Source organism: Numida meleagris, chromosome 9, assembly GCF_002078875.1.
Source record: "Numida meleagris isolate 19003 breed g44 Domestic line chromosome 9, NumMel1.0, whole genome shotgun sequence".
NCBI lineage: Eukaryota > Metazoa > Chordata > Aves > Galliformes > Numididae > Numida > Numida meleagris.
Genome location: NC_034417.1, coordinates 17480377 through 17505994, shown reverse-complemented (window position 1 = coordinate 17505994; position 25618 = coordinate 17480377). Strand labels below are relative to the sequence as shown.

The 25618-nt window shown below is 48.2% G+C and overlaps 3 protein-coding genes across 15 annotated transcripts; 1 reads left to right on the top strand and 2 right to left on the bottom strand.

The window, feature by feature from the left end:
- On the bottom strand, positions 1768 to 9324 carry MTFMT (mitochondrial methionyl-tRNA formyltransferase). 6 transcript variants are annotated; one of them, XM_021406794.1, is made up of 11 exons: positions 9110 to 9319; positions 8511 to 8723; positions 8000 to 8122; positions 7010 to 7112; positions 6378 to 6453; positions 6102 to 6193; positions 5477 to 5558; positions 4759 to 4841; positions 4297 to 4466; positions 2752 to 2825; positions 1768 to 1902 (listed from the first exon to the last, which is right to left on the bottom strand). In XM_021406794.1, exons 1-10 carry the CDS (start codon positions 9256 to 9258, stop codon positions 2783 to 2785), a joined length of 1134 nt encoding a protein of 377 aa, XP_021262469.1. In that variant the 5' UTR covers positions 9259 to 9319; the 3' UTR covers positions 1768 to 1902; positions 2752 to 2782. The 6 variants fall into 6 exon arrangements, with proteins under 6 accessions (XP_021262469.1, XP_021262471.1, XP_021262468.1 ...); XM_021406796.1 differs by lacking the exon at positions 2752 to 2825 and having other exon boundaries at positions 4236 to 4466; positions 9110 to 9317; XM_021406793.1 differs by having other exon boundaries at positions 1769 to 2825.
- On the top strand, positions 9425 to 19497 carry SLC51B (solute carrier family 51 beta subunit). Of its 2 annotated transcripts, XM_021406809.1 has the most exons (7): positions 9425 to 9549; positions 13168 to 13290; positions 16449 to 16549; positions 17039 to 17413; positions 17698 to 17832; positions 18243 to 18333; positions 19137 to 19497. In XM_021406809.1, the coding sequence occupies exons 3-7, from the start codon at positions 16510 to 16512 to the stop codon at positions 19354 to 19356; spliced, it is 861 nt and encodes a 286-aa protein (XP_021262484.1). In that variant the 5' UTR covers positions 9425 to 9549; positions 13168 to 13290; positions 16449 to 16509; the 3' UTR covers positions 19357 to 19497. The 2 variants fall into 2 exon arrangements, with proteins under 2 accessions (XP_021262484.1, XP_021262485.1); XM_021406810.1 differs by lacking the exon at positions 9425 to 9549 and having other exon boundaries at positions 9559 to 13290.
- RASL12 (RAS like family 12) lies at positions 19452 to 25608 on the bottom strand. 7 transcript variants are annotated; one of them, XM_021406784.1, is made up of 6 exons: positions 24622 to 24938; positions 23499 to 23987; positions 23137 to 23193; positions 21874 to 21947; positions 21615 to 21805; positions 19452 to 20922 (listed from the first exon to the last, which is right to left on the bottom strand). In XM_021406784.1, exons 2-6 carry the CDS (start codon positions 23977 to 23979, stop codon positions 20556 to 20558), a joined length of 1170 nt encoding a protein of 389 aa, XP_021262459.1. In that variant the 5' UTR covers positions 23980 to 23987; positions 24622 to 24938; the 3' UTR covers positions 19452 to 20555. The 7 variants fall into 7 exon arrangements, 6 of the variants coding, with proteins under 6 accessions (XP_021262459.1, XP_021262458.1, XP_021262461.1 ...); XM_021406783.1 differs by lacking the exon at positions 24622 to 24938 and adding an exon at positions 24063 to 24615; XM_021406785.1 differs by lacking the exon at positions 24622 to 24938 and adding an exon at positions 24063 to 24615 and having other exon boundaries at positions 19457 to 20922; positions 23871 to 23987.

The window sequence follows — 25618 nt, the reverse complement described above, 5'->3', positions numbered from 1 at the left end:
GTTTTCATGCAAATTGACAATTAACAAAGAGAAACAGAAAAAGAAGAGCTGTGGAATACTCTGGCACAACCTCTTCATACCAATGAATTTAGACTGCGTGTTTTCTTTTGTGTCTAGTCTGCTGCAAGGGCTTGGCAGGAGCTCGGGCCAAGGCAGCCAGTGGGGAGCATTAGCTTGGACCTTCCCACAGAGCTCTTGGCTTGCACTGCAGACTTACAGAGAAATGTCTCTTCTCTCTGCACAGACAGCCAAATCCTGGCCCTAATTTCATCACTTTGAGAGTGAAGTAACACAAATGACTTCTCCAGATCAACCCAGGAGTTACAGGGAGGAAAGCAGGCTCAGGATCTGGTCCCTGTGCTACACGGGCTAGCCAGAGCCAAAGGACAGGGTTTAGGGCTCTTCCTTTTGCCATTAAACAGAATTTTCTACCCAGTGATGTGACAGCCCTGAAATTCTGCCTATCCATGAAACAGCAAGAAGCTCTCCAAGTTTCCCCAAACTGTCCCCCCCTGCAGCTTAACTCCAACTTGGAGAAACAAGCTTATCTCTGTACTCACTGAGTCCCTGAGCCCTCAGAAGAGGCTGCTGGCAGAATACATTGCACAGAGAGGTTTCAAACATGGGCACTGAAGTGCTATTAGCAGAAAAGAAGCCAAAGACTAACACTCAGAGCTAACACTTCTTCACCACCGATAAGTCACCATGTCAAATAAATCAAGAAAGTTTATCTAGGAGAAAAATTACAGCAGGTCCTAAAGCTCACCCTTCACAGCAGTTTTATGCTACAGTTCAATATTAATTCCAACTTTCCCAGTTCCTGAGTGCCCATGTTTATGTTCAGTGTACTGCAGCATCCCTTCTGCAACCTGAAACCTAACACACACTCCCACATATCAAAGGAGAGCATCAACTCCAGGAATGCAGGGAGGCTGTGACTCAGCTCCTCCCTCTGCATTAGCTTTCAGACCACCAACCTTGAGAAGCAGGATGAAGCAGGAGACCTGGCTCCCAGACATCTGTAGGTTTGGGGCTAATGGCAAAGAAGCTTCCATTAAGGTCACCTGGTTTCCAACCCTGATGACCTATCCCTCCTCTTGTTTTTAAGAAAGGAAAAATAGTGCCTCCCAGAAGCCATCAGGCTGTCAGCAGTGAGGATAAACACGAGTAGAGATATTCTCATCTAAACTCAACCTTCGTATTATTCGCTGATTTCCCAAACAACTTCTTTAAAAGCCTCAGGTATTCCTGTGATTAATTACCTACACTACTTATTCGTAATGTATTCAGTAGAAAACAGGAATAACGAGGTTTCCTAGGAAGCAGGGGGACTGGTAAGGTTTGATTATAGAACAGATGCAACCAACTGCTAGTCATCAGCATACTAGAAAATATCACTCCCTCTAACATTTACTTGAAATACAAGATGAAATCATCCCTGTTGAACACCAGAGCCCTTCTGGTATCCAAAGGTTTTGCAGTTCCACCAGTAATTTGGCTTCAGTGATGTTGAACTGAGCCCTAGCGGATGCTGGATCTATGAATACCTCTGCTGTGTTTCCTCTCTCCAAGAGGACAGCTGTTTTATTTCGTTAGTATCGCTTTCCAATTGCTAGGGTGGCTGTGCTTGAGCAAAACAGTAGTCCTGGGGATTGAATCACCATGTCTATGTTCCAGAGTCAACCTTGACATGCTATTCCACACCTCATCAGAGAATGCCCCATTTTTGTTTTGCCCAATCTGCAAAAATAATCAGATTTTCATTACCTTCTGGGTTAAATCCCTATAGTCAGGTGAAGGCAAAGTTTCCAAAGAAACATTCTGGCTAACAGCTCCCTGGGGAACTCCAATTCCCTTTAAAGCTTCTCCACCATGTCAAATATAGCACGTCAAAGATTTCCCCTGTAAAAAAAAATAAATTAAGCATAATTCCTCCATAAAACAACGGGGGAAAGTTGTGCATATTCAAAGCCAGGATAACCAACAGCTAAGCTACAGCAAACTGTCTGATTTCTGATAACCTCTTGTATAGAAGGAAATTCTGAGAGGATTAACTTCAAAAGGTATCGGAACTCTGGCCACTGCACTGTTTAGACATCATTTGGTATTAAACAAAACTGAAGACATTCTGGACCATATTTTTCAAGATCTGCCCGCTGACCCTGTTGCTCCCCTAAAAGTGATGCAGTGAGCACCATCTACTGGGTGTCTGAGTGCACGCTACTTTGAACTCCCTGTAAGACAGAAGGAAACTGCTACCCTATGCTTAGGAACTGAAATCGCCACCACCAGTGACTAACAGCAACAGATCTCACACAAGGCATAATCACAAACTGCCAGTAGGAGACGTGCAAATTGCCAACATTTAATGCAGACACTGCTAGTTGGAAGTTGGTATTCCAGCTACCAGCAATAATGCCACCCAGCACGAATGCTGCTTTGCTTACATCAGTTTGGAATGCTATGCTCTGTCCAAAGGGGTTTGCTCTCTGAGTAATTTAAACACAGCAGAACAGAATGGCATCTTTGGTAAATTCTGAAGTAATTTCAGAGGATCTTTCCCTGGGATCCCTACACAGTTCTTTGCTACGATGATGCCACAGCAGGTTCAAGAAAAGCAAAGGAGCCTGAGAAAGTTAGAAGAACTTCCAGGGAATTTTGTCAGCAGTTTTAAAAGGCCTGCAGCACAAACTGCACCCTGGAGGCTGCAGACAGACACAAAGGAAGTCTCTGCAGAAACCCAACTTCTACCTTACTGCTGCTTGCAGCTTTTGCCTTGCATTCACAGACATGGATTCCTTGGAGGACCACGTGTTCTAGACAACCTGTCAGAGACAGATTCATTGTTGGACCAATGGCAGTGAAAGAAAAATACTGCAGCATCCGCTTTAACAGATGCTTCTTCAGAAACATTTTAATCCACATTATATAACATTATTTTTAGATTTTGCTCTCATTCAGTGAGTCACGCTCAATCATGTCAAGTTCCTGTCACCTTGACATAAGCATCACACATTCAACACATGACTTCAAGTTTTAACATTCAGCCACAACGGCTTGAAAAGGCATGAATGGTCAGAAAAGCCTGAAGAGCCCAAGGGACAGGCGGAAGAGGATGTGGCTTGCAATTTTGTTTAAGGCCTGTACAATTCCTGTGCAAATGCTGTAAATATGAAGCTAAAAGAACGGTGCCTCCCTAGGCCTGAATTGCTCTAGTGACTCTGCTTTTATTGCAACAGTATTCAGAAAAAAAAGAAGGAATGTACTGAGCAAATAATGCTACAGCAGCTCCTATCACCTGTCTGGTCCTTATGTTGTTGTTCTCCTTACAGTGTTACACTGCTTCTAAAATAGGACAAAAAGAAGTACGAAGAGTTCTCAGTTTTGAGGTTCCTCACGTGAAATGCTCTGATATCTGCCAGGAACCAAACGCAGGCTGAGGAAAAGCTGAAAAGCTCAGATTAGATAGCAGTCATTCATTGGACAAAATCTCTTATCAGAGAGAAATCATGACAGCAGAATGAGTTTCCTGAAGGAATGTCACACATATAGTTAAGAACTATATATTCTTGCACATGAAAACAAGGAGAATGGAGAGAGGACAATCAATACACAAAATGCTAAAGACAATGAATGGATCAGAAAACTAAAGGTATCAAAGAAAAAACATCTACTAACCAAAATGAGTGACATTAAGGAGTTTACAGATTAGAAACAGAATCAGCACCAGACTTCAAATTATTCAGTATTTTCATCAAGGACCAGAAGGTCACTTGCCATTAAGCAAGGAACTTGATAAGAGAAAATTACTAAGAACAGAGAACTAAAAAGGAATGGTTGATCACGTATTTGACAAATGATTTAGCAATGAAACAGGCTTTTGTCTTGCTTTTCTGAAACCACATATGAATTAGAGAAGCAAGGGAATGTTTCTAGATTAAAGCAACTGCACACAGCTTAAGCTTGAAGGAAGTTATACTGAAAGGCCAAGAAAATAAATATGGAAAACACTGTACAAAAATAGATTTATTACCCAACAGTGGAAACACAGATTTATTCACAGTCCTCAGTGTTCACAGAATTCTCTTCCTTAATGGGGTAGAAGAAATGATCATCATCAGAAATCCATGATGAGAACAGAATGCTTGACAATTGCGTCAAGCATTCTGGGGAGGAAAATTCTGAACCAAGTTCAATGTTATAGTTTGGCTCTGAAATATTTTATATTAACTTACAGATGTACTTTAAGATGTGGAAAAAGACATCTATCGTTTTATATCCTGCAACAATACTTCCCTCTCTTTCAGAGTCTTTTTTGCTGTGTTAAGTTTGAGTGTTTGAAATCTGCATTCCCGATGAACTGTTCTTGTGTTCTGCTGGAACCAAGAGTGCATGTATCCATTGTAGAAGTCAACTGCTGTAAGCTTCTTCTTTAATACAACTGTTTTGATTCCAACCCAGCCATCCTAGAAAAAAAAAAAAACCAAAGAAAGGCAGTAAGCTTCTTCCATGTTTTAAATATTAGGTTGGCTTACTATATGTGTTCTGTATCAAGTGCATGCTATGAGTCAGAATTCCCACTTGGAAATGAGAAGTTTGTTATTGGAAACAAAAAGTTCTTTGGGGTATCAAGTAAAAAGACTGATGCTAATCTAAACTAGGTCAGTAAATAATGATGGACAATTAAGACAGATGTTAAGTAACATAGATGCTGAAAAGCTCAACTTTAGGGCAACGAATACAAAAACAGAAGCCTACCTTGCAATGAGCGATCAGCGTTTGGGACGTTTTATGGTATAGTAGTGAGCCAGGAACAGCTCCATGGTCACTTAATACTTGATCTAGAAGCAAAATAAGATTATTTTGCATTTTTGTGCAAGTAAGCAAAATAAACTTACAACACTTTGGTCTCGGAAATATAATTACCTTGTGTTACTATTTTGCTCAAAAATATTTTATCACATTCTATGTTTTATTATTCTCAAGTAAGCAGGAGAGAATGAGAACAGTCGCTCTCTAGCACAGCTCCCTGCCACATCCACAAGCAGCTATTAAGACCTGCACACTTCAGTACAGTGCTCAGTGCATGCAAAGCTCTCAGATTCACAGGCAGCTACAGAAAATTGTTTAAGTGACAATACACAAAGTTAATTTTGCTCTTGGGAGATCACAAGGCAAAACCATTACAAGAGGACCTCTTAACTCATTGCAGATTAAAATCCTCAAATCTCAGGATTCACAGAACTATGCCCGCTGTTCTCTCATTATCATCATGAAGCAGGAACAACCCTAGAATCCATATAATGCCCACCTTTGGGCACAGAAATTCAATACACTTTTAAGTAAATTAGACTGATTTAGTTATACCAGCGTTTCAGAAAGCAGTACCTGTTTAGCACAACTGTGTACAATCTTCAAGTCAATGCTTACAGACACACAAGAACTTAACTTAGCAGATTAATTTTAGAGCACATACCAGCAGAACCAAGGATATTATCCACTTCCACAAAATCCAGAAGTTTAACAGTGCTGCCCTTCCAAAGCGTCTGCAAAGGAAACTGGAAACAGAAGCACACAACACACTGGGACAATTTTCGTGATTTCTAGGTGTCTGTCTAGGTTTTTTTTTGTTGTTGTTTCCTGCTTTCTTCCCCCCCCCCCCTCCCTTTCCCTCCCCTTACACAAGACATCAATGACAAGAGCATTAGGGAAAAATTTAGGTATTATGTCCAGATAAAATTCTTTCTTTACTATGTCTAGCTTTCTTTTTTGCTCTTCTCATTGATAAAAAAAATCATTAGCATATACAGTACCTTATTAAGCAACTACCTGCAGTAACAGTTCAGTTGCACTCTTAACTGTCACACAAAGACAGCATTCTTGTTCTCAAACCCATCAGTAGAAGTCTTGGCAGTAAGGAATCAAAATAAAACTAGTGAGCTAATTTCAGACTTGGGATGAGAAAAGTAACCTGGGACTTTAAATAGATTCTAGGACTTAGGGGATAAGATAACTAAACTTAAGTTTCTGTCATTAGTTAAAATATCTAAGCCAAACTCAGACCTGCTGGAGGACAAAAGAGAGAAAATCTACTCTCTTACCATACTTCCTATGGCACGATGCAGCTGAATTATTTGTGCAGCTGTTTGCTCTTCCCAATTTATACAACTCTTAGCTACAGATATTTTAGGAGCTAGGAGAAAAAGAAATTAAAATAATTAATATCTGATTTTAAGCCAGAGGCAGCAGTAGGAAAGCTATACTGAAAAAGGTATCTAAATGATAAAAAACTCAAGACCCACCACAGTAGAAAGTTTTTTTTTTCCAGCTGATAAAAGAAAAAATAAAGTTGCATTATAAAAAAAAAATGCACCTACCAAATGTTACTCCTTCTTTTGGTTGTTCTTTTTTATTTTCTAAACTTTCAGGCAAGTTTTTCAAAACTGACAGCAGCTGCAAAATAAATGTTAGTAAAGAATGTTGGCAAACCTGAGTATGTTTACTGGAAGGATGACTAAATTCAATGTAAACGCAGTACTTTATTTTTCAATCAGTTGAACTTTCTCATAGATTTTAGGATGTTTGGTCATTATAAACCTTCTGAGTATATCATATACACATACACAGCACAGTCACTTCTCACAGTTAAAAAAAAAGTATTCTTTTCTGGATGATCTGCTCTATGATGCTAACCCTAAAACAGGCTGAAAGCTGATTTTTAAGATGAACAAGCAAACATTCTCTTCAACAGAAGAAGCAGTTGCACTGCTTCTACACAAAGCAAGTGAGTTCTTCACCGATTACAAACAGAATAGCAATGCACAGGACCAACACCTTATCACACATCACTTAACTTTCTGCTCAGCAACAGATGATGCTCACAAACACTAAATGTTGTATCATTCCCCTCCTAACAATTGTAGTCAACTCAGAACAAGATTACAAAGAACAGCTCACGCGTTGAAAGCAAGGAATTAATCAGAAGTGATACTAGCTGGCATGACTTTACCATGTTTGCACCCATCTCTGCTAATATCACTTCCAACTCCTTTGTCGTACATTTAGGAGGAACAGGACACTCTTCTTGTTTAATAATTGGACCTACATCAAACCTACAAAGCAGAAAATATACAAGCTTACTAGAGGAAAAACTGTAGCTCAACTAACAGTTCCAAAGTATACATTAAACACATTAACTCAGTTACTCACTACTTTTTTTTTTTTAATAATGAAACTGAAATTTTAAAGATTGGTTCACATGATGAAACAGCGAAAACTGGATAAATCTTAGCAAGCAAGACTCAAGTTTCAGCAACACACAATTTACAGTTCAGAAACACAAGATTTCAGAAGAAACAACCTGAAATATTCAGGATTTTTTCCACACTTTCCTGAGTCCTGTGTCAGACAAGCATCTAACAAAGATAAGACCAAACTATGATGATGTGTTTTCACAAGCCATCTAAGCCAGAGCTTCTGCTGAACCTAAAATAGATTATCCCTCTTTTCTCTAGTCAAGCAGTTTCCTGCCCTCTCTTACAGTAGGTTATGGACAACTCTGAAGTCTGAAAGCCCATTCTTTTCTGTACTGGTATACCAAACCTATCAATCCATCCGCACAGACCATTTGTGCTGTCTGCTCTCTGTAACAACACTAAAAGCTAGAGAACAGGGTTGGGATCACTACTGCAATTCTTCTAACACATGCAATGATTTCAATATTAACCACACATTTAAAGAAGATTACTGAGGATGAATTAATACAAAAAATGTAGCATTCTGACTGTCATGATTAGGGAACAATTCCACCAATAAAGACTAGTTTTTAAAACATTAAAAATACTAAATCATCATCACAGTAGCCTAGAGTACAAATTGCACTCATAAAATATGTGACTTGCCACAAATTTAAAGTGTTTCAAATTTTAATATTAAACATGCATAAAAAAAACCAACTAGCAATTACATAGAGCAGCAGCGAGTTGTTTTGGGAACATACCTCTTTGGTCTTATTTCCATAATTGTCACTCCGGTCACTTTGTCACCATGAAGTACTGTGTGGACTATTGGTGCAGGACCACGCCACCGTGGGAGGCAGCTGGGATGGACATTCAGCACCCCACTGAAATGAAGTTTGAGTAGAAACAGTAACTGAAATTTATGTAAACACGTGTGCAACACTACATTTAAACTATTTTAGGTATTACTATTACCTGCTCAGAACTTCTGAGATTTAAATACTTAAAGGAAAATTTACCCTACGTAATCTTCAGCTTCTCAGTAAACACAAAAGGGGAAGGAAAGGAAAACAGGTGAATGCATTATGCTGAATGATTGCATAGATCTTTATCAACACAATAAAGAGCCTCACAATGATGGAAGGACTCAGATAAGCCTTCAGGGAAGAAGTTCACCTCACCAGCTACAAGTCACAGGCACTGACTGCAATGACAGTCAAAAATACGGCCCATTTTTGCTAAGAAAGCAGCAGTAGATGTCAGCTCACTTACTACGGGAATTGCAAAATAAGGTCCTCGCTTAGGAGACGCCCGAAGGATGCCACCACACCAACATCAAACTGCCCTACAGGCCCCGTCTGCGGCCACTCGTGCACAGGCAGCTGCAGCTCACGGGCACAGCTCTTCACAGGCAGGTCCCCGGGCAGGCGGGAGGGCAGCGTCACCACCTCCAGCCTGGACACAAGCAAGTCCCTGCTGGGCTCCCTGAGGCGTGCAAAGAATGGAGAACTCATGCAGGCAGAGCTAAGTAGAGTCACAGGCTGCTGACCCACACCCTCGCTGCACTCCCTCCTACATTGCCTGCCTCTCTGAGCTCCATCCTCCAGACAGCCCCCAGACTCTCAGTCCAACCCTCTCCCCAACCCTTTTTCAATCCCAGACCCCCTCATCAATCTCCTCGGCCCCCTGTAGTTTGCTTCTTCACCACAACCAACGCGTAATCCCACGGTCTCTGCAGCAATCCCCAGCCGCTGCCCGCCCTCCCTGACACACCCACCACTGGGCCCTGCCCTTCCCCAGCAGCCTCTAAAGCCCACCTCATCACTGGCCCCAACCTCCCATTCCTCGGTGTCTAGCCCTCCGGGCGGTACCTGGCGGCCTGCAGGGCCCGTAAAGCAGTGACAGAAAAGCGGTCGGTACCGAAGAACAACACCCGCCATGGCGGCTCCCGCCGAGCACCCACTCCGCCGCCCGCCGCCTTCAGCCCCTCACGCCACGCGCGGAGCAGCCGCCCCCGCATGGCGGCACTTCCGGCGCAAAGAGATTACGTCAGCCAGCCGGCAGCGCCCCTTCCCTGGAGTGGGGCGGGATCGAGCCGCCATTTTGGGGGCTGGGAAGAGCCGCTATTTCGGGGGGCGTGTCCGCCATGTTGGGGGCGTGTCCGCCATGTTGGGGGCGTGTCCGCCATGTTGGGGGCGTGTCCGCCATTTTGGGGCGGGGGGAAGGTAGCCTCTGTCTGTCAGTCTCTGTGGTGCAGGGGCAGTGCGCTGCTGGGCATTAGTTCGGTGCTCGGCCACAGTGCAAAGATAAGGTGCGGGGTAGAAAGGGGTGTTGACACTACAGCCACTGTTTTTCCCTGGCTCCAGCGCAGTGTTCAAGAAGCTAATGGCTGTGTCCCGCTTTGCACAGCGTTGTTTTAACAGTGATTATAGTTTAAAGAATGTTTTCTTGTAAACTATGAGGTCAGGATAAGCACTTAAAGAGCTGTCTTCTCCCATAAGATAAGGATGAAAATATTTTATCATTCTGCTGGGAACATTCTTTTCCCCCTTGGGATGGTGGCTTACTTGTGTAGAACTTCATTTAATGTATATTGCATCCAAAATTCCTTATACATCTCAATCACAATTTATCCCAGTGTCTTCAATGCTAGGAATTTCTAAAATACAGCACAGGAGAATCTGGAAACGATTTATAGATGCCAGTGAAAAAAGAAAGAAGACGTGGAAATAGAGGGCAGGTGTTGTCAGAAGGATACACCAAGGAAAGATCATTAGGGAAAACGAGATTTTGTGCCAGATAGAATGGTGCTGTGTGCTTTTACTCTCTTGTTCATATCTGGCCATTGTTAGGGTTTTATTTTTCTCTCTGGCATAGGTGTCTCCAACTCCACTCTGGTAGAACCAGAAAGTGTAAATGAGATAAGTAAAAAAGATGCCAAGTGATCCTAACGATGTCAGTTATGTACCCTGACAAAATGAGAATAGCAAATAGAGAAATAATTTCCTAGTTGAACATCAACACATGAAATTTGAGTGCTCCAGAAAGCTTGATTCTCTGTTACTTGTGGCATTCTCTGTTACTGGTGGAGCTCATGAAAATCCTCAGTTTGGTCACATTTAGGCCTCTGCAATTCCAGCCAGCTCCTCAAGATGAACAGATGAAAGAATATAGTGAAAAATAGTAACAAAGATAAACAAGCGGGTAACAAGGATGAAGTAATGGCTTCTGTTCAAGAAGAGATTAAAGCAACCAGAGTATTTCTGCTTGGAAAATATGTAGGAGAGAGGCAGTCTAGCAGTCTGACCATAAATAATATGAGGCTGGTAAACAAGAAACAATTAATTGTTGCACAATAACTGAGATTACAAAAAGTATTATCAGGCTCATACTGGTATCAGGCTCCACAGGAGAGGAAGCAGTGTTCCACGCAGTGTGTAATCTGACCACGTAATTATCTCAGATTCTGAGAATATTCAAGGTTTCCAAAAGTAGAGAAAGCAGTTCACGGAAGGAAGGCTCGTGGACCGGCCAAGCATTGCCAGCTTACCCCTAAAGCTTGCTCTCACCGCTAGCATTAAGATCTTGCATGGACCAAACTGAAGACAACATTCTGTGTCGTGCAGGAGAGTACCAGCTCCCTGGGTGAACCCTGCATTTATCACCACCACTTTGTGGCCTTCAGAACAGCCACGTTTGAATGGCCCAAGAAGCTGGCAATTCAAACCCAGTGTTAGTTTCTTGCTGTTGGAACTCAGCACAGGAGGCACTGACAGTGCCAGTGGCACATCTGCAGTGTGTAAAGAGCTTCGCTTTCTGCCTGTCAAGGAGCTTAAACCCTGGAGAAGTATTCTCAGTTCTGACAGTAGTTAAAGCTCCTGGACATACTGCAAGTCCACACTGAGTTTTTGCCAGACATACTCGTGAAATAATTAATGTTTCATTTGAAATACTTTTATAAAGTGGACTTAAATTCACTTCAACTTTATATTCACTCCCAAGTAATCCATCCTCAGCTCTCACACAGCTGTATAATTCAGTCTACTTTATGCCTTGCCCATAGCGTACATGAATTTTAACTGACAATTTATCTGAATGTAAATTTTTATAGCAGAATGAAAGCAACAATGATTGTTTTGTGAAAAAAAAAAAAAAGAACAGCTTTGCAAATCTTGCTTTCTTGCTGGTTTTGAACTCTGATTTTGTGTATGGAAAAAAAAAAGCCCTGAACGTCTAGTTATTCTGTAACCAGGCATTTCAGGTCAAAGACACAGAAGGGTTCAAAAAAGATAAGCAAAATTAAAACATCAAGGTCAGAGAAGCTCTTCTTGAGAGTAGTGAAGACAAATCCAATGAGGAAGCAGAACACAAATCAACGTCCTATCTACACTTTGCTTCCTTGCCAAAGACACTGAAAGAGTCTCCAAGAAGTAAATGGATATCTCCCATTAGAGTGCCAGTGTTGTCAAGGGAAGCATGAAATAAAACACTCACTGCTGAAGAGATTGCTTCTGAGCGCCTCCCCAGAGGATTACTGGGAACAAGAGCCTGCTGTAACCATAGGAGAACTGGTTTTATTTCCACGTTCAGTGTGCTGAGTCCTGAAGACACTTTGGCTATGAGCCTGCATCCTGCCTCTTTTTGTGGGGGACAAGAATTGAAACAGGAGCTGCTTTCCTGGTACACTGATACATTTCACTGCCCCATGCCACCCCACTCTGGCTGTTGGGTTTGGAAGTGGTGCAGCAGGGCATCGGGGGTCTCCTGTGCAAGAGGAACCATCGTGCACCTCTTTCCTTGCACATTTTTCAAAGGCAGTGAGCGAGGGAGTTTGGTTATGTAGCTTGTGGGACCACTTGCTGTCCCATCACTGTGTGCCCAGCATAAAGAAAGGCTCACAAGGATGACAGCTATGGAAACATCTCTCCTAGTGTGGTGGCATTTTTTAAACAGTCCACCTTGAAATGAGAAAGAACAAGAGGATGATTTACAGCATGGTGTGACATCCTGCCCTGACCTGTCTCCCCCTGCGTCTGGGAGCTCTTGTTTCCCAGAGAACATGGTTCTGAGTGAGAGCTCTGACCCGAGCCCTGCCAGGCTGACACTGAACAGCAGAACATCTCCCTCTGGGGAGGATGCATGTCTGCGGGATGAAGTTTCACAGGGGCAGCCAGAGGAAACTCTCAGTCGGATGTGGAGTGGGATTCAAAAGATTAATCACTCTGGAACAGGGCAGCAGTGCCAAAGATGCTTTGTTTCAAGCTGGAAAACACCCAGGACAAGACAAGCGTATAGAGATTGTGCCTATCTCCCACTAAGCTTCAGCTCAGCAGTGCTAACTGTGTGCATGAAGCCCATCCCTGAGCTTGGTGTGCCATATGCAGCTCTATCCATGGGTCGCACAGTGCAGTGAGGCTGTGTTGAAAAGGAATCCTCCTTCCCAAATGTGCCTGGCACAGAAATGCTGCACATCAGCCTTATCAGGCTGCAAAGCCTCTTAGCAGCCTGTTGGCTTTGCTAACTCACTCACCAGTACCTGTAAAAGAAGCGTGGCACCATCTCTTTGTCTACAAAACCAGACAGTCTCTAAGATGCTCTGGGAGTCTCAGAATGACCATTCTTTAAAAAAAAAAAAAAAAGCCTAGTGTCTGGTTTATCAGGACACATTTCCTCTATGCAACTAGGGCTGGGCCAGGCAGAACGAACAGTATCACTCATTTTAACCCCAGGGTAACTGACTGCAGCGTCATTTACTCGGCGTGCTCTTTTAATACTGATTATGCCAATAGCCTGAGCAAATAAACTGGAAGTTCCTGGTGGTTCATTCTTTGGGGAAAGGTCATTCACCCCGTGCTGTGCATGGCCCCACTAAAGAGGTGTGTTTCTTCAGGGGCTGGGGCGAACCTCATCTTTTGGACTCCCTTCACAGGTGACTCAGAAGCAGAATGAATCACAGCGCGTAGCACTCCGAGAGGACGGGACCTGGTCGCTGTAGGAAGGAGCTGACAGGTGCTCGAGGAGACGTCTTCACATGGTGGGGCTTGAAGACATGGTGAGTGAGCTGGGATTAACTGCCATTCCTGGTGCTCTCGCCGGTGGGTTCATTTACAGCTATCGTTCCTTGAAAATTCATTTCTTTATTTCAGTTAGAAAGCTGGGATTCTCAATTTTAAGTAAAGGCTGCATGTCTTGTTAAAGAAGAGACTGAATGGCAAGGGAGAGGTGGGCTGGGATAATTCCTGCATATAAACAGCCCTGAAAGCACTTAAAGGGAAATGTCTTCTGTAACTCAGATTTGCTCTTTACCTTTTGACTTTTCAAAGCTTGAAAAATAGTACAATCTGCCTTCTTGTCTCAATGTTTTAAATACTAAACATTTTTCTTGTGTTCTTTAAGTGAACTCAGTTCTCAGTGTACCTTTGTATATACAAACTCAGCCACTCGTTTCTTCATGGTGTGACACTGTGTATCCTGTATAAATCCCAAAGACAGGGCATCCCACTTGGGTAATATGTTTGGGATAACTAACACAGCTTAACACCATCAGTTAAGACAGCTAGCAAAGAAAGGGTCTGGATGACAGGAGGAGATGGTTCTACAGAGACTGGGATGTGACAAGCACATTGTCTCATACCATGTAGTGAGTATTGAGCAGGGAGACCACCAGGATGGTCTTTCCAGATGTTTTTTGTTTCCACCTTGTATCACTATAGTGAGTCTCTGAGGACTTCTCATTTGCAGGGTGAGGGCAATATCTGGCTTGATAAGCAACCAAAGTGTTAGGCCTGATAAGGACCAACATAGAGAGCACATGGTGGTTCCACAGCATATGTGGAACAAGATCAGTTTTCTTGAGGTTTCATAAGATGCTGCCGAATTCCAGAAACCCTAGTTTTGAACAAGAGGATTTGGGATGGCATTGGTGAGTGTCTCCTTGTTTGACAAGTACATGCAGCATACACATTTTGCAGGTTTCAATGTGAAAATGCCATTTCCAAAATGAAAACAAAGATGAGATGGTCCAGGCATGAACATAAACTCAGAGTAGTACAGGCAGAATGCTTCCTTGATAGGTGCTGGCCTGTTTGTTCCTTATGCCTCCTTCCACACATTCTTAAAATGCATGTACTGCCTCTCATTTGTGTTTCCCATGTTGTACTCAAGCTGGGAAGCACCTTCTGTCTTCAGAGGGCTGAGGGACCAAACTCCACAGCTTTGAGTTGTCTAAGGCCTGGGTAGAAGGGCTTGTCCACATCCAACAGTGGCCAGAGCAACTGCTGAGACACAGGGGCAGGGGAGCAATGGAGAAGGCATCACCCATGCTCTCTCACCTTGTTTGGTGATGCAGTGCTCACCTGAGATGGAACAAGGCAAGCAGAGCAAAGCAGCTCCTCAGGGGAAGGTGGAGGAGATGACTTTAGAAGATCCAGACTCTTCAGAGTGTGTTCAGCCCTGGTGTGGGGCTCACTGGTCCTTACTGGGGAAACTCGTGGTGCAGGCAGTGTTCTGGATCCCAATGGTAAGCCACACATGGAGGATCGACGGTCCTGAGGGAGCTCTCCCATGGGGCAGGTACAGACCTGAGGGCACTTTGTGTTGTAGCTTTGGTAAATGAAACTTCCCAACTAGTTTGGTCGGTTCAGTGTGGATGTAAAAATCCTTACCATAACAGGAGTTTCCCTTAAAGGCTTTTACCCACTTGTCCTGTTAATACAAGATAAATATCCATCTTCCCAAGAGGCTACTTTTAGCAGTCTTCTGGAGTGTCCCCGCTCTGCAGCTGCTAAGAAGTGTCCCTCAAGTTGAGGAGCACCTTAGGAGAAAACCAGCAACAAGTATGTCAAATATTCCTGCTCAAGCAAATGATTAGACAGAAGCCTTGCGCAGCAAGATTTAACACCTTCTGGTGGCATTTCTTATAAGGGTGTAGCGGACTTGTAAGTCGGTTTCATTGGCACCAGCACTTTGTTTCCTCCTTTCTGGGGAGCAAGATATGTGAGCAGCTAAAGCTCACCTGGACTGTGAGGTTATTGGCATACCTAACTGCAGCAAGCAGTTTTATTTGTATATTCTGAAGTGTAAGATCAAAGCAGACCACGTGAGATATTTCAGAGTCCTGTCCTAAAAGCATCGCTAACAGGCCATTTTCTGGCAGCAGGGAGCAAGCCTGCATGCGTGGTTGGCTATAAACTGTGGACTTTGAATTGTGAAGACATTGAGAATGGGGGGTGGAAATAGGAGCAATCATTAGGTCTATAACCGATAGGACAGGCGCTCACCCGAGGAGTCAGCAGGAGCGGTGCTGGCACGGCTGGCGCTGTGGAACATGCCTGTGAGTGACTTCCAGGGAACAGCTTCAGACAGCGCCAGGCCACGCTGCAAATGCAATTAAATGTTGTGAGTATCAGACAGCCACTCAAGTCTCAGCCTTAATAATTAATCGCTCATGGGGCCAGTGTGTCATTCACCTATGAGTGGTTGACAATTCAGATAAGGCCAGTGAGCAGTCACAGCATCTCTGCTGCCTTGCGGCTGAGCAGTGGGCTCCGTAGATCCAACCTTTCTGGTCTCAAGATAACTTACAGTGGACAATTTTCCCTGCCTCCGACTCCATTCCTTCCCTTGGCAGTCGTTAGTCTCCAGGCAGTATCTGTGTTAGTGCTGCCTGCACTCAAGCTGTGCTTTTCTGGGCTGTGTGGACAAAACTGCCCGTGCTGACATGGTCCTGCCTGCCTCATGGACTGGGAGGTGGCAGAGACACAGTCAGGCTGGGTGGGATGGGGCCAGGGAGACTGAAAGTCTTCTGCTCAGATCAGGTCCCTCTAAAGGAGGCTGAAGAACTGAATTGGACAAGCAGCTATAAAACCTGGACTAATGCCGATGACAAATGAGGGACTAAAGGTCAAGGAATTGCATTCTGCTTCCCGGATGAATGGGACATACCTTTGCCTCAATGGCAAGCATGCTATTATTCCTCTTGAAGCTGAGCCTTCTGCTACCTCATCTCCACACCCTTATGAGCACAGGTTTGTTTAAAAGATCATTACTTCTACAGATCATTACTTCTACTTGTACTTTTGTCTCATCTTCTGTAGACATCAGAAGAGAAACACGGTGGCCTGCTGTCTGCACTCCCTGTGCACAATAACTCACATAACTTCCAGGGCTCTTGGTGACAGAACCCTCACCTCTTGCCTTTCTCTTTCCCAGGCATCTGCAGACTGAAGAAACACTGGTGAAGTCGTGATCTATCCCAGCTGCACAGACAAATATGAAGTTACTCTGGATAGTCTCATTTTTCCTGCTGCAAGGTAGAGTCTTGGCTTAGAGGACAGCGGTGTGGGTGAAGTAGGTTACATTTGCTAAGGCTATGCCTCTTTATGGACTCAGCTACTCCAGGCTCAGCAGGGGGTACAGCATGAGATTGTGTGCAGGGTAGGCTCACAGGAGCTGGATGCACACGTACAAGTGTTTCCAGCATTGTTGCATGACCTTACAAAAGCCTCACTGGCTGAGGGCGAACACCTCTTTGAGTGTGCACATGTAGTATCATGGCAAAGGCATGCATGCATGGCCCTCAGCTGTCTGGAAATAGGTCTTTGCCTTCTCTGAGACATGGGCCCATTTTCCTTAGTGTACACCATGAGCAGCCGGGCTCAGCCACGGGATAGGTTGCACCCTGGGCCTTTGCTCACAGTATTGCAGTCTCTTTGTCACCAAGGAAGATACCTGACTGTCACAAGGGCGACACACTCGACTCGTGACTGGGTGGCCACACTCATATTCTGGTTTCTTTGCAGACACTGAAGCTTTCCTGCTGCAGAATGCTAAAATCAAGCAGTGTTTACAAGCCAGCCCAACGGATGGGAATTTACTGCTGGCGGACTGTAATTCAGCATCAGATTTCCAGGACTGGTTTTGGCAAGGAGATTCTTTGAGGAATCACGGCACGCAGAGCTGCCTCTCCGTGGTGGAAGCCAACAGAGTGCAGACAAGTCCCTGTGACAGCGTGGGCTTCATGGGCTGGGACTGCTCCAATTTGCTGCTCTCTCCTCTGGGCGGCAGCCAGGGCTACCTGGTGGCAAGCAGGAAAGGAGTCACGCTCGATAACGTCAGAGGTCTCAAGGCTCAGTGGCAAAGTGCTGCAGAGAGGAGCGTGTGCAAGGAGAAAGCAGGTCAGTGCTGCCCGTGGGGCCCAGCACGTATTGCTGGGGAATGCGGGAGGGCAGTGAGCATCCTGGGGTCCTTCCAGCCCTGGGTGCCCCACCTGGAACCTGCAGAAATACATTGGTTGAAGACAATCCCCACTTTCTGAGCGTATGAAATCAGGTTGTGCATCAGAGCTTCATTCTGCTTGCTAGAAGAGATGTCACGGGCAACCCTGGGAGCCAAGGGGAAGGCTATTTCTTGCCTGCAGTGAAAGGCCGTCACAGCTTTCTGTTCTTTTCCTCCACAACAGCACAATACAGCTACTTCTCCGCAGCCCTTACCAGCACACATGTGTATGACCACACGGCATACAGCGCTATCCTTGAGCTGGGTATAGAGCCAGAAAAGCTGGAGGAGCTGCTGTGGTTCTTCCGCAGAGAAGACCGTAAGTCCCATTGATGTTCTTGAGTTGAGAGTTAACATAGAAATGTGCAGTCCTTGGCTGTGAACTCCTGCCTAACTGAGATGCCTGAGAGATTTACCTGAGGAGATTATTTACCCCAGAAATATAAACCCTCGGTGTCACCTCCAAAAGAAGTGGGACATGCCTGAAGCCAGGCATGATGCTTTGCTGTGATATGGTTTGGGGAGCTGTGACAGGCAGGAACCAATTCTGCAAGTTATCCCCAAAACCAAGAGCTGGGGACTCTGGTCTGGGTGCTGAACACCTCTGCCCTCAGCCTGCAGCCAAGACATAGCAGCCAGGGTGTAGGGATTCTTGAGGAAACCTGGCTGGGCTCTGCAGGCCACACTGCTCCATGCATGTCAACACCGCCTGTTTGTGCTTTCCCCCAGCATCAGCGTGGAATTACTCCATCCTTGCGCTTTCCTTCGTGGAAACAATTTTGGGTTTTGTCCTTCTGGCCATTAACATTTCACGAAACAGGTGAGTCAGGAAAACTTGGGGGTCATGTGAGGTGTGGTGGTGCAGTAAGAACTCCGAACAGACGGACATGTGGGTTTGGCAGGGCAGGAACAAGCACCGAGGGTTGGGGAAAAGAGCAAAGACAAACTCCTTTTGAACCCTCCTTCACTGTAAAACCTTGCCTGGCTCCTTGCTCTCCTCCTGTGTCACTCAGAACAAGCCACTTTACTTCTCTGTGCTCTGAATCCTCACCAGTAAAGCGTCTGTCAAAGCACTGGCCAGCCCAAGGAATGTGTTAGGAGGAAAACACCATTAAATATGTGTACGTGAGGTGCTCTCCTGTAAGCAGAGGAGCACTGAGGGACTCAAGCAGGACTCCCCAGCCATCTGCATTCCCACAGCGTTTCCCTGTGCTGTCCCCCTGCACAGCAGTCCTGCAGCAGAGAGATAACTCACTGCCTTCTAGGGTGGGAAAGCATCCACTTGCTTTCATCTTGAAGTAAGAGGAACAGAGATGCTGCAGGTCTGCCCTGCCATCCTCTCAATTAATGGTGGCTTGCTGGGTGTTACTGCCTTGCTTTAAGCGATGTGGTGCGCTGTATGTTCCCCAAATGTAAACACTATGGCTGTGTGTACTCCAACACTTGAGACCACTTACATGACACAGTGCAGCTGGCAGGGCTTCCCATAAGCAGCTGAAGCATTCCCAGGGTCGAGCGTGCAGAGAGATGGAGAGAGCAGTCACCTCGGGTAGGCACGCACCCCAAAGGTGGGCCTGGCTTCACTGCTTCACTCCTTAGCTTCTTTTTGTGCCTTCCCTGCAGGAAAAGGAAGATCCTCATGTATAAAGAAGCAGCGCAAGCTGCCCAGAATTCTGAGCTGGAAAGCAAGCAAGCCCTGCTAACAGTGCCGGAATACAGCCCCGAAAGCCTGCCAAAGCCAGAGCTGCTGCCGCAGGAGGAGAGATCAGGAGAGGTGCTGGTTCAGTGGAAGGATGGGACTGTCACTACTCTGTACAAGGAGACGGCCGAGGACGCCATGTAACAGCCGATGTCAAACTGCCCCGGGGCAGCTCAGCCCTACGGAACCTATCAGAATGTCTCAGTTCACAGCGACTGAAGATCGAAAAGTTGAAAAATGCATTTTAGCCTGGAAAAAAAAAAAAAAACAAACACCAAAAGGAAAGAAAAGAAAACAGCAGAGCTGTGTCAGCAGAAGTGGCTCTGGTCTCAGAGGCAAACCCGTGCCTCCCCCGCTGCGGCTCTGTCTGGCTGATCTTTACCCCCCTCACTCAGCTGCCGCCTGCCGGGCTGGGAGGGGAGGTGGGGGCTCGAGGTCAGCCAAGGAGCGTGCCCTCACCTCCTGGCACAAACACACTGACACTGAAGATGGGGAGCGTTTGTTCTTTTCAAAAGTCACCTTTATTAAAATATTTTCCAAAGTGCTTGATCAAAATCCCATACTGAATCTCTGTATGTCACTCTAGTCGTATCTATATGAACGTATGTACAAATATGCACGTGGGTATCTTACTCTGCAGATAGGTGCGACTCCGGAGAGAAGCAGAATGTTTACCCCGAGGAACACAAGCACACAGCCCTGGGCCCTGGCGTGGGTGCAGGCAGAGCCTGGTCACGGCACACAGTACTTTGTGACAGGATCCGCTTCACACCCTTCACAGGGCACACGTGGAGGCCATGAAATAACTTAAGACATTTGGAAAAGATGCCAGTCTTTTAAAGAAAAGCTTTTAAGAATGTATTCTGGTCGGTGAAGCATCTCTGCTTGCAAAACCTTTGAAAAGGAACATAGTCTTGTAAAAAGTTGGTTAGAAAACCAGCTGTTTTGGTATGACTTACTTCAATGCACAGGGATCAGTTTTAGGACACCTGAGGCCTGTAGTCAGGTGTGACAGCATCCACATCTTTCTCATTCCGATGGAAAAAAGAATTTCTTCCTAGTTATTGCTTGGTGGGGGGACCCATGAGACACAGGAGCCTCTGTGTTTGATAAGGAGTGGTTCACGCTCCCTGGGCTCCCGTCTGCCTGCCGGTGCGTGGTCCCACTCACACACAGATGCCGGAGCAGCCGGGGACAGCACGGCCTGCAGCAATGCTTCACGGCTCCGGGAGGAGCCCAAATCCACAGATACATCAGCCAGGCAGGGCCGTGCAGGGGTCAGTGAGACAAGGTCCCCATTCCTGGTGCTACCAGCCCCTCGCAGAACAGGGGAGGGATGCACCTCAAAATATCTTGAAGCCTTTCAGCAAGGTGAGCGTGGGCGCCTTCCTCTTGCTCTGAGCCCGCGACGACTTGACGGTGACCAGCTTGGCCTGGGCCACCGAGGGGATCTCCTTGAGGTTGACGGTAGACAGAGTGTTGATGGTGCAGCTGGGCAGGCTGTGCCGGGTGGCCATGGCCAGGCAGGGCTGCTCCTCGGCGATGAAGAGAGGCCGCAGGGCCGGGCCGCGCTCCGCCTCGCGCCGCAGCTCCCGCACTGCCTGGTGGAAGACGTGCTGCACCGCCGCAAAGTCCTGGCACGCCGACACCTCGAAGAAGAGGCACCCGAACTTGGTGGCCAGGGACGTCCCTTCGGCTTTGGTCACCTGCCTGGAGAGAGCGGAGGGGGTGATGGGCTGCGTCTCACTTGGAGCACTTGGCCCATAGGAAAGGGGTGAGAGGTCCCCTTGTTTTGGCAAAGAGGGGACAACGAGGACAGGCACGTGAGGGTGTGGGGGCTGGAGGTGATGGCAGGGCTCCTTTGGAAAGGGGACAGGGCAGGTCCTGAGAGCAGGACCCTCCAAAATTTCTTCTCAGAAAGAGCGGTGATGCACCGGCACAGGCTGCCCAGGGAGCGGTGGGTCATCGCTCCTGGAGGTGTTCCAGAACCACAGAGATGTGGCACTGAGGGACACCAGCAGTGGGCACGGTGGGGTGGGTGGGGATCTGAGAGCTCTTTTCCAGCCTTAGTGATTCTGTGATTCTCTGCTGGGGATGGGGAAACCTCTGGGCTGAATCCATGCTGGGAGCACTGGGGGGTTCCAGGAGCGCGTTCGGGTTGAGGACCAGTGCGATGAAGGCTCAGCTTGTCAAGGCCCCAGATTCACCCCAGCAGCCAGGCCTGGGTGAAAAAGGGCTGCAGGGCACGGGCGCAGCCCACTGAGCGCAGGAAGCTCCTGGGACAGCAATGCTGCCTCATGACAGAGCCCTAAGGCATCCCAACAAAAGCAGCGATGGGCTCCAAGCAAGCACACCACGCCACTGGCTGCATTTCCTACTGGGAAAAGAAGGGCGGTGGGTACCTGTACTGCTCCATGTCCAGCTTGTTGCCCAGCAGCAGCACGGGGCTCCGGCGCTGGCAGCCCTGCGCATGCCGGGCGAGGACGTCGAGGTAGCGGCTGCAGCCCTCGAAGCTTCTCCTGTCGTCGATGCTGTAGACAACGAGGAAGGCATTGGCCCAGCACAGGTAGCGCTCGCAGTTGACGGGGCCGTCCTGGGGGTGAGAGGAGCGGGTGAGCACGGCTCTGTGCCACCGTGGCACTGGCGCTGCCCGGCCCTCACCTGGTCGGCCGTGTCCATCACCTTCAGCAGCACGGGCTGGTGGTCCACCAGCTCCTCCGAGGTGTAGGTGTCCTCTGCAAGGCAAGGGTGGCCATGAGGATGGGTTGTGCATCCCCAACACCAGGCAAAGCCCGGTTGGAGCATCATGGAAATAGCTCAGCCTCCAGTAAGGAGCATCCTCCACTGGGGGACCCAATGTGCTCCTTCCGACATCTTTTGGGATGGATGCAGTGGGGACAGGCCTGGCTGGAAGCTGCTTTCTCCTGCTGCATGCAGAAAGTAGGGTGGCACATTTGTTCTCCCCACCTCCTGCCACCATTTGGCCAGAAATCAGGTCCCCAGCCACCCCTAACCACCCTAACCGCAGCCTCCCTAACCTGTCAGGGTTCATCTCCTTGAGATTTCTCCCCAGATCTGCTGCATTTTTGCTGATCACTCCCCACCCCCACCACGGGCTCCAGCACGGCCCTCACCCCCTGGCTCAGCCCTTATCTCAGTGCCATGACCCAGTGAGATTTGGCCGGCCAAGGGCTCGGCATGGGGCTGACCACCCATCACTCAGGCAAAAGCAGTAAGGCCTCGCTTTAGGAACCAGGAGGGCTCCTCCATCAGGGGATGCCTTCCCTTGGCTGCTCCTGGTGGGTGCATTTTGGGGAGGTTTTGCCGTGGGAAGATGGCAGAGCCACTGCGGAACGGAACAGAGGATTTTTCCTTCTTTCCTATAAACCATCAGGGGCTGGAGGCACTTCCTGGACGGGCTCCATATCTGCCGAACGTCCCTGATAAATCATTTACAGCTCTTCACTGCGCACTGGAGTCAAGCCCAGGAAAATAGTTATTAATTACTCAAACAGAGCGGAAAAAAAACTGCCCGGAGCCGCTCCATGGCACCGCACAGCCCCCGGGGAAATCCACAGTGCAGCGCTCCCCATCTCTGCCCAACACCCCAGAGAGGCACGGGGGGCCACACCTAAACGGGGGTCACATCTGGTGGGGAGATGTGAGGAGTCACTGCTTCCTATGGGACGCGCCCATTCTCACCGCCGTTTTGGGTCGAATCCAGCCCTTCTGACGTGTTTTGAGTCTTTGGGGTTTGTTTGGTTTTTATTTGCTGGTTTTTGTTTGCTTGTTTTGCCTTTTGGTGCTGCTTTTATTTTCCCCTTTAGATGCCATACGCGTGGGAAGTCTGGGAGATGGGAAGCGGAGCACATCGGGGACATGCAGGGAAAGCTGGGGGACAATAACCGGGGGGAAGCACCTTACCCAGGTTGGGGTCATATTCACTGATGAACCTCTTGGTGAGAAACTTCACTGTCAGCGCTGCAGGAGGCAGAGGAGGATGGCATGGTCACCCCACGGAGCAGCGTGCCGTCACCGGGATCCCCACCCCACCACCCCACACCCCACCCGCAGGCAGCAGTGGGGCCATTTGCCCCCTTCCCATCCTTTTGCCACCCCTTTTCCCAGCCCAAAAGCACCTTCTCCCCCCGAATCCTGCCCGCCTTGCCCCATGGCTTTCCCAGAATTGCCTTTTAGAGAGCTGCGTTGTTTTCTTTGCACTAAAAGGAAAGCTGTTCTGGGTCAAAAATCTACAATTCAATGATTTTTAAAGGCTTTCGCCTCACCTGTGGGGCATAGGCATGGCTTCTGAGCACCAATTTTTGGGGACCTCTGTGGTTCCCTGCAAGACTCATGCAGAACACAGCCTTGAACTGCACAGGCAGAAACACTGCTGCTGCCCGAAAGGTCCACAAATAGCCATGAATATAAATATACATACATGGGAATCGCATGCAAAACAAGCAAACGCAACCACAGCCATGGGCATGACCCAGGGGGCCCTGGAATGATCGCAGAGAAACTTTTCCCTTGCCCAAACGCACAAAACCCCATTGTCTCAGGGATGCTGCCCGGCACCGGAGCAGGGATGCTGCAGTAGAGCCTGTGCTGGGTTCCCAAAAAGCCATACAGCAGCTGTGGCTCAGCGCTGCTCCCACCTGACTTGCCGGCCCCCCGGCACCCCAGGATGGCCACGTTGCACTCTGCCACGGGGCTCTGCGGCGGCCGCTCGGTGCTGACCCGCGGTTTGCCGAACATCGAGGCCATCCTCGGTCCTGCGGGAGAGCGAAGCAACGATGGGGGACCCCATTTCCACCCCCACCCCAGAAAGAGAGAAAGCAGCGTCCCACCTGCCGCTGGGATGTTGGGCGGGCGGAGGTCACGGCGGTGCCGGGGAGCAGCGGCCCCAGTGCCGCTCCCAATGAATGAGGCAGGAGGAGGCGAGCGCTGCTCCCACCGCTCGGGCCGCAGCCAAACTCCTTGTAAGGCAAGCTGCCGCGCGGGGCCGGACTGGACACGCGTCCCCAGCCACCCTACTGCCGTCCCTTCGCCTGCATTGCCCCCACAGCAGATTTGCAGGGGGACAACATCTAGCATCGCCTCGGCAATGATCCCAGTGCCGGCGGCACTGCGCTTTGTTGGGACCCCCTGATGGGCACGGAGCCCCCCCAGCTCCCGCTGTGCTGCTCGGCTGATGACGGTGCACTCATTGCATCTCCCAGCAGCACAGTGCACTTCTATCTATCCCTGTGCGTTCCCTGCTCCCTCAATACAAGATGCACTTCGGCATGGAAAGCGTCTGCTGCCGGCAGGGTTAGTGTGGAAAAAAAACCTACAAACAAGCAAGCACAAAACCACCCTTTTTCCACCCGAAACGCATGGGGAGAGCAGAGCGCGGGCAGTACTCACCGCTGCCGACTGCCCCGAGCCATCAGCCCGATGGGATCCAAACCCGGGGAGGAGGTGGGAGCTGGAGGCAGCGTTGTCATGGAGATCGCAGCCACTGGGATGGGGCACCCAGATGGGGCTGGACGCGGCCCCCGCGGTCTGTGCGTGGCCCCAATCCGGGGTGCGGGCGGTGTCAGTGCCTGGGAGTGCGCGGAGGATATTTTTAACCCTCCCAAAATAGTCTGTGACCATGGAAGCCCCAGCAAGCCGTCCCAAGGGGGGACGGGATCGATCCCCCGTGGGAAACACAGCCCTCTGGGGACTGATTTTTTGGGGACGGCAACATCTCCCTGCCCTAAACCCCCCTTTGGATACAGGTGGAGCTTGCTCCAAAGCAATCCAAAATAAATCTTTCTTTTTTTCCTTAAGCCGTTACAGATCTGGCAAAGCTCTGCTTCCCAGCGCAGGGTGCCACAAAGCTTTGCCCTCGGGGGAGCACAGCGCTGCCTCCATCGGTGCCCAGCTGCTGCACCGTCCCCGCAGAGCACACGCCGTGTCATTAACCACGTACCAGGGATGGATTCTGCCCCCACTGCTCCTCCCTGGGGGAGCCCCAGCAGGATCCCCATAAAGAGCTCTCCCTGCCCTTGGCCACGCAGAGCCCCTTTCCCACAGCTGAGCTGAAGGCACAGATTTTCTGACATCCATCCCACCCCCCCTGCGGCCATAAAAATAGAGGAAAAAATAGCACAGCCCCATGCTCTTCCCAGCAGGGAAGGCGGCCACATGCAGCCCGCCCCACCATGCCCACGGCCTGCGGTGGGAAATGGGAAGGAGGATGCCCCAAGGTGCTGACAGCCCCACAGCCACCAGGGAACCTCGCTGTGCTTTGGGACGGACCCTGTGGAAGGGGCACGCTGCCCGCGGGGCCGATCACGAGCCGGGCTATCTTTAGCTAAAAGGATTTAAGTTACAAGCAAGCGGCCGCCGGGACGCAGGGCAGACACCCGAGGGTGGG

What these genes read in the sequence shown, in the direction of transcription:
- MTFMT (XM_021406794.1), bottom strand. Translation starts at nt 9,258, where the DNA reads ATGCGGGGGCGGCTGCTCCGCGCGTGGCGTGAGGGGCTGAAGGCGGCG. An exon ending in AAAAGAAGGAGTAACATTTG is followed by an intron (nt 6,194 to 6,377) that starts GTAGGTGCATTT and finishes TTTTTCTCCTAG; the next exon opens with CTCCTAAAATATCTGTAGCT. An exon ending in ATCGTGCCATAGGAAGTATG is followed by an intron (nt 5,559 to 6,101) that starts GTAAGAGAGTAG and finishes TTCTGTTTCCAG; the next exon opens with TTTCCTTTGCAGACGCTTTG.
- SLC51B (XM_021406809.1), top strand. Translation starts at nt 16,510, where the DNA reads ATGAAGTTACTCTGGATAGTCTCATTTTTCCTGCTGCAAG. An exon ending in CGTGTGCAAGGAGAAAGCAG is followed by an intron (nt 17,414 to 17,697) that starts GTCAGTGCTGCC and finishes CCTCCACAACAG; the next exon opens with CACAATACAGCTACTTCTCC. An exon ending in ATTAACATTTCACGAAACAG is followed by an intron (nt 18,334 to 19,136) that starts GTGAGTCAGGAA and finishes CCTTCCCTGCAG; the next exon opens with GAAAAGGAAGATCCTCATGT.
- RASL12 (XM_021406783.1), bottom strand. Translation starts at nt 24,309, where the DNA reads ATGCTAGATGTTGTCCCCCTGCAAATCTGCTGTGGGGGCAATGCAGGC. An exon ending in GCCATGCCTATGCCCCACAG is followed by an intron (nt 23,194 to 23,498) that starts GTGAGGCGAAAG and finishes TGCCTCCTGCAG; the next exon opens with CGCTGACAGTGAAGTTTCTC. An exon ending in CTGGACATGGAGCAGTACAG is followed by an intron (nt 20,923 to 21,614) that starts GTACCCACCGCC and finishes CGCTCTCTCCAG; the next exon opens with GCAGGTGACCAAAGCCGAAG.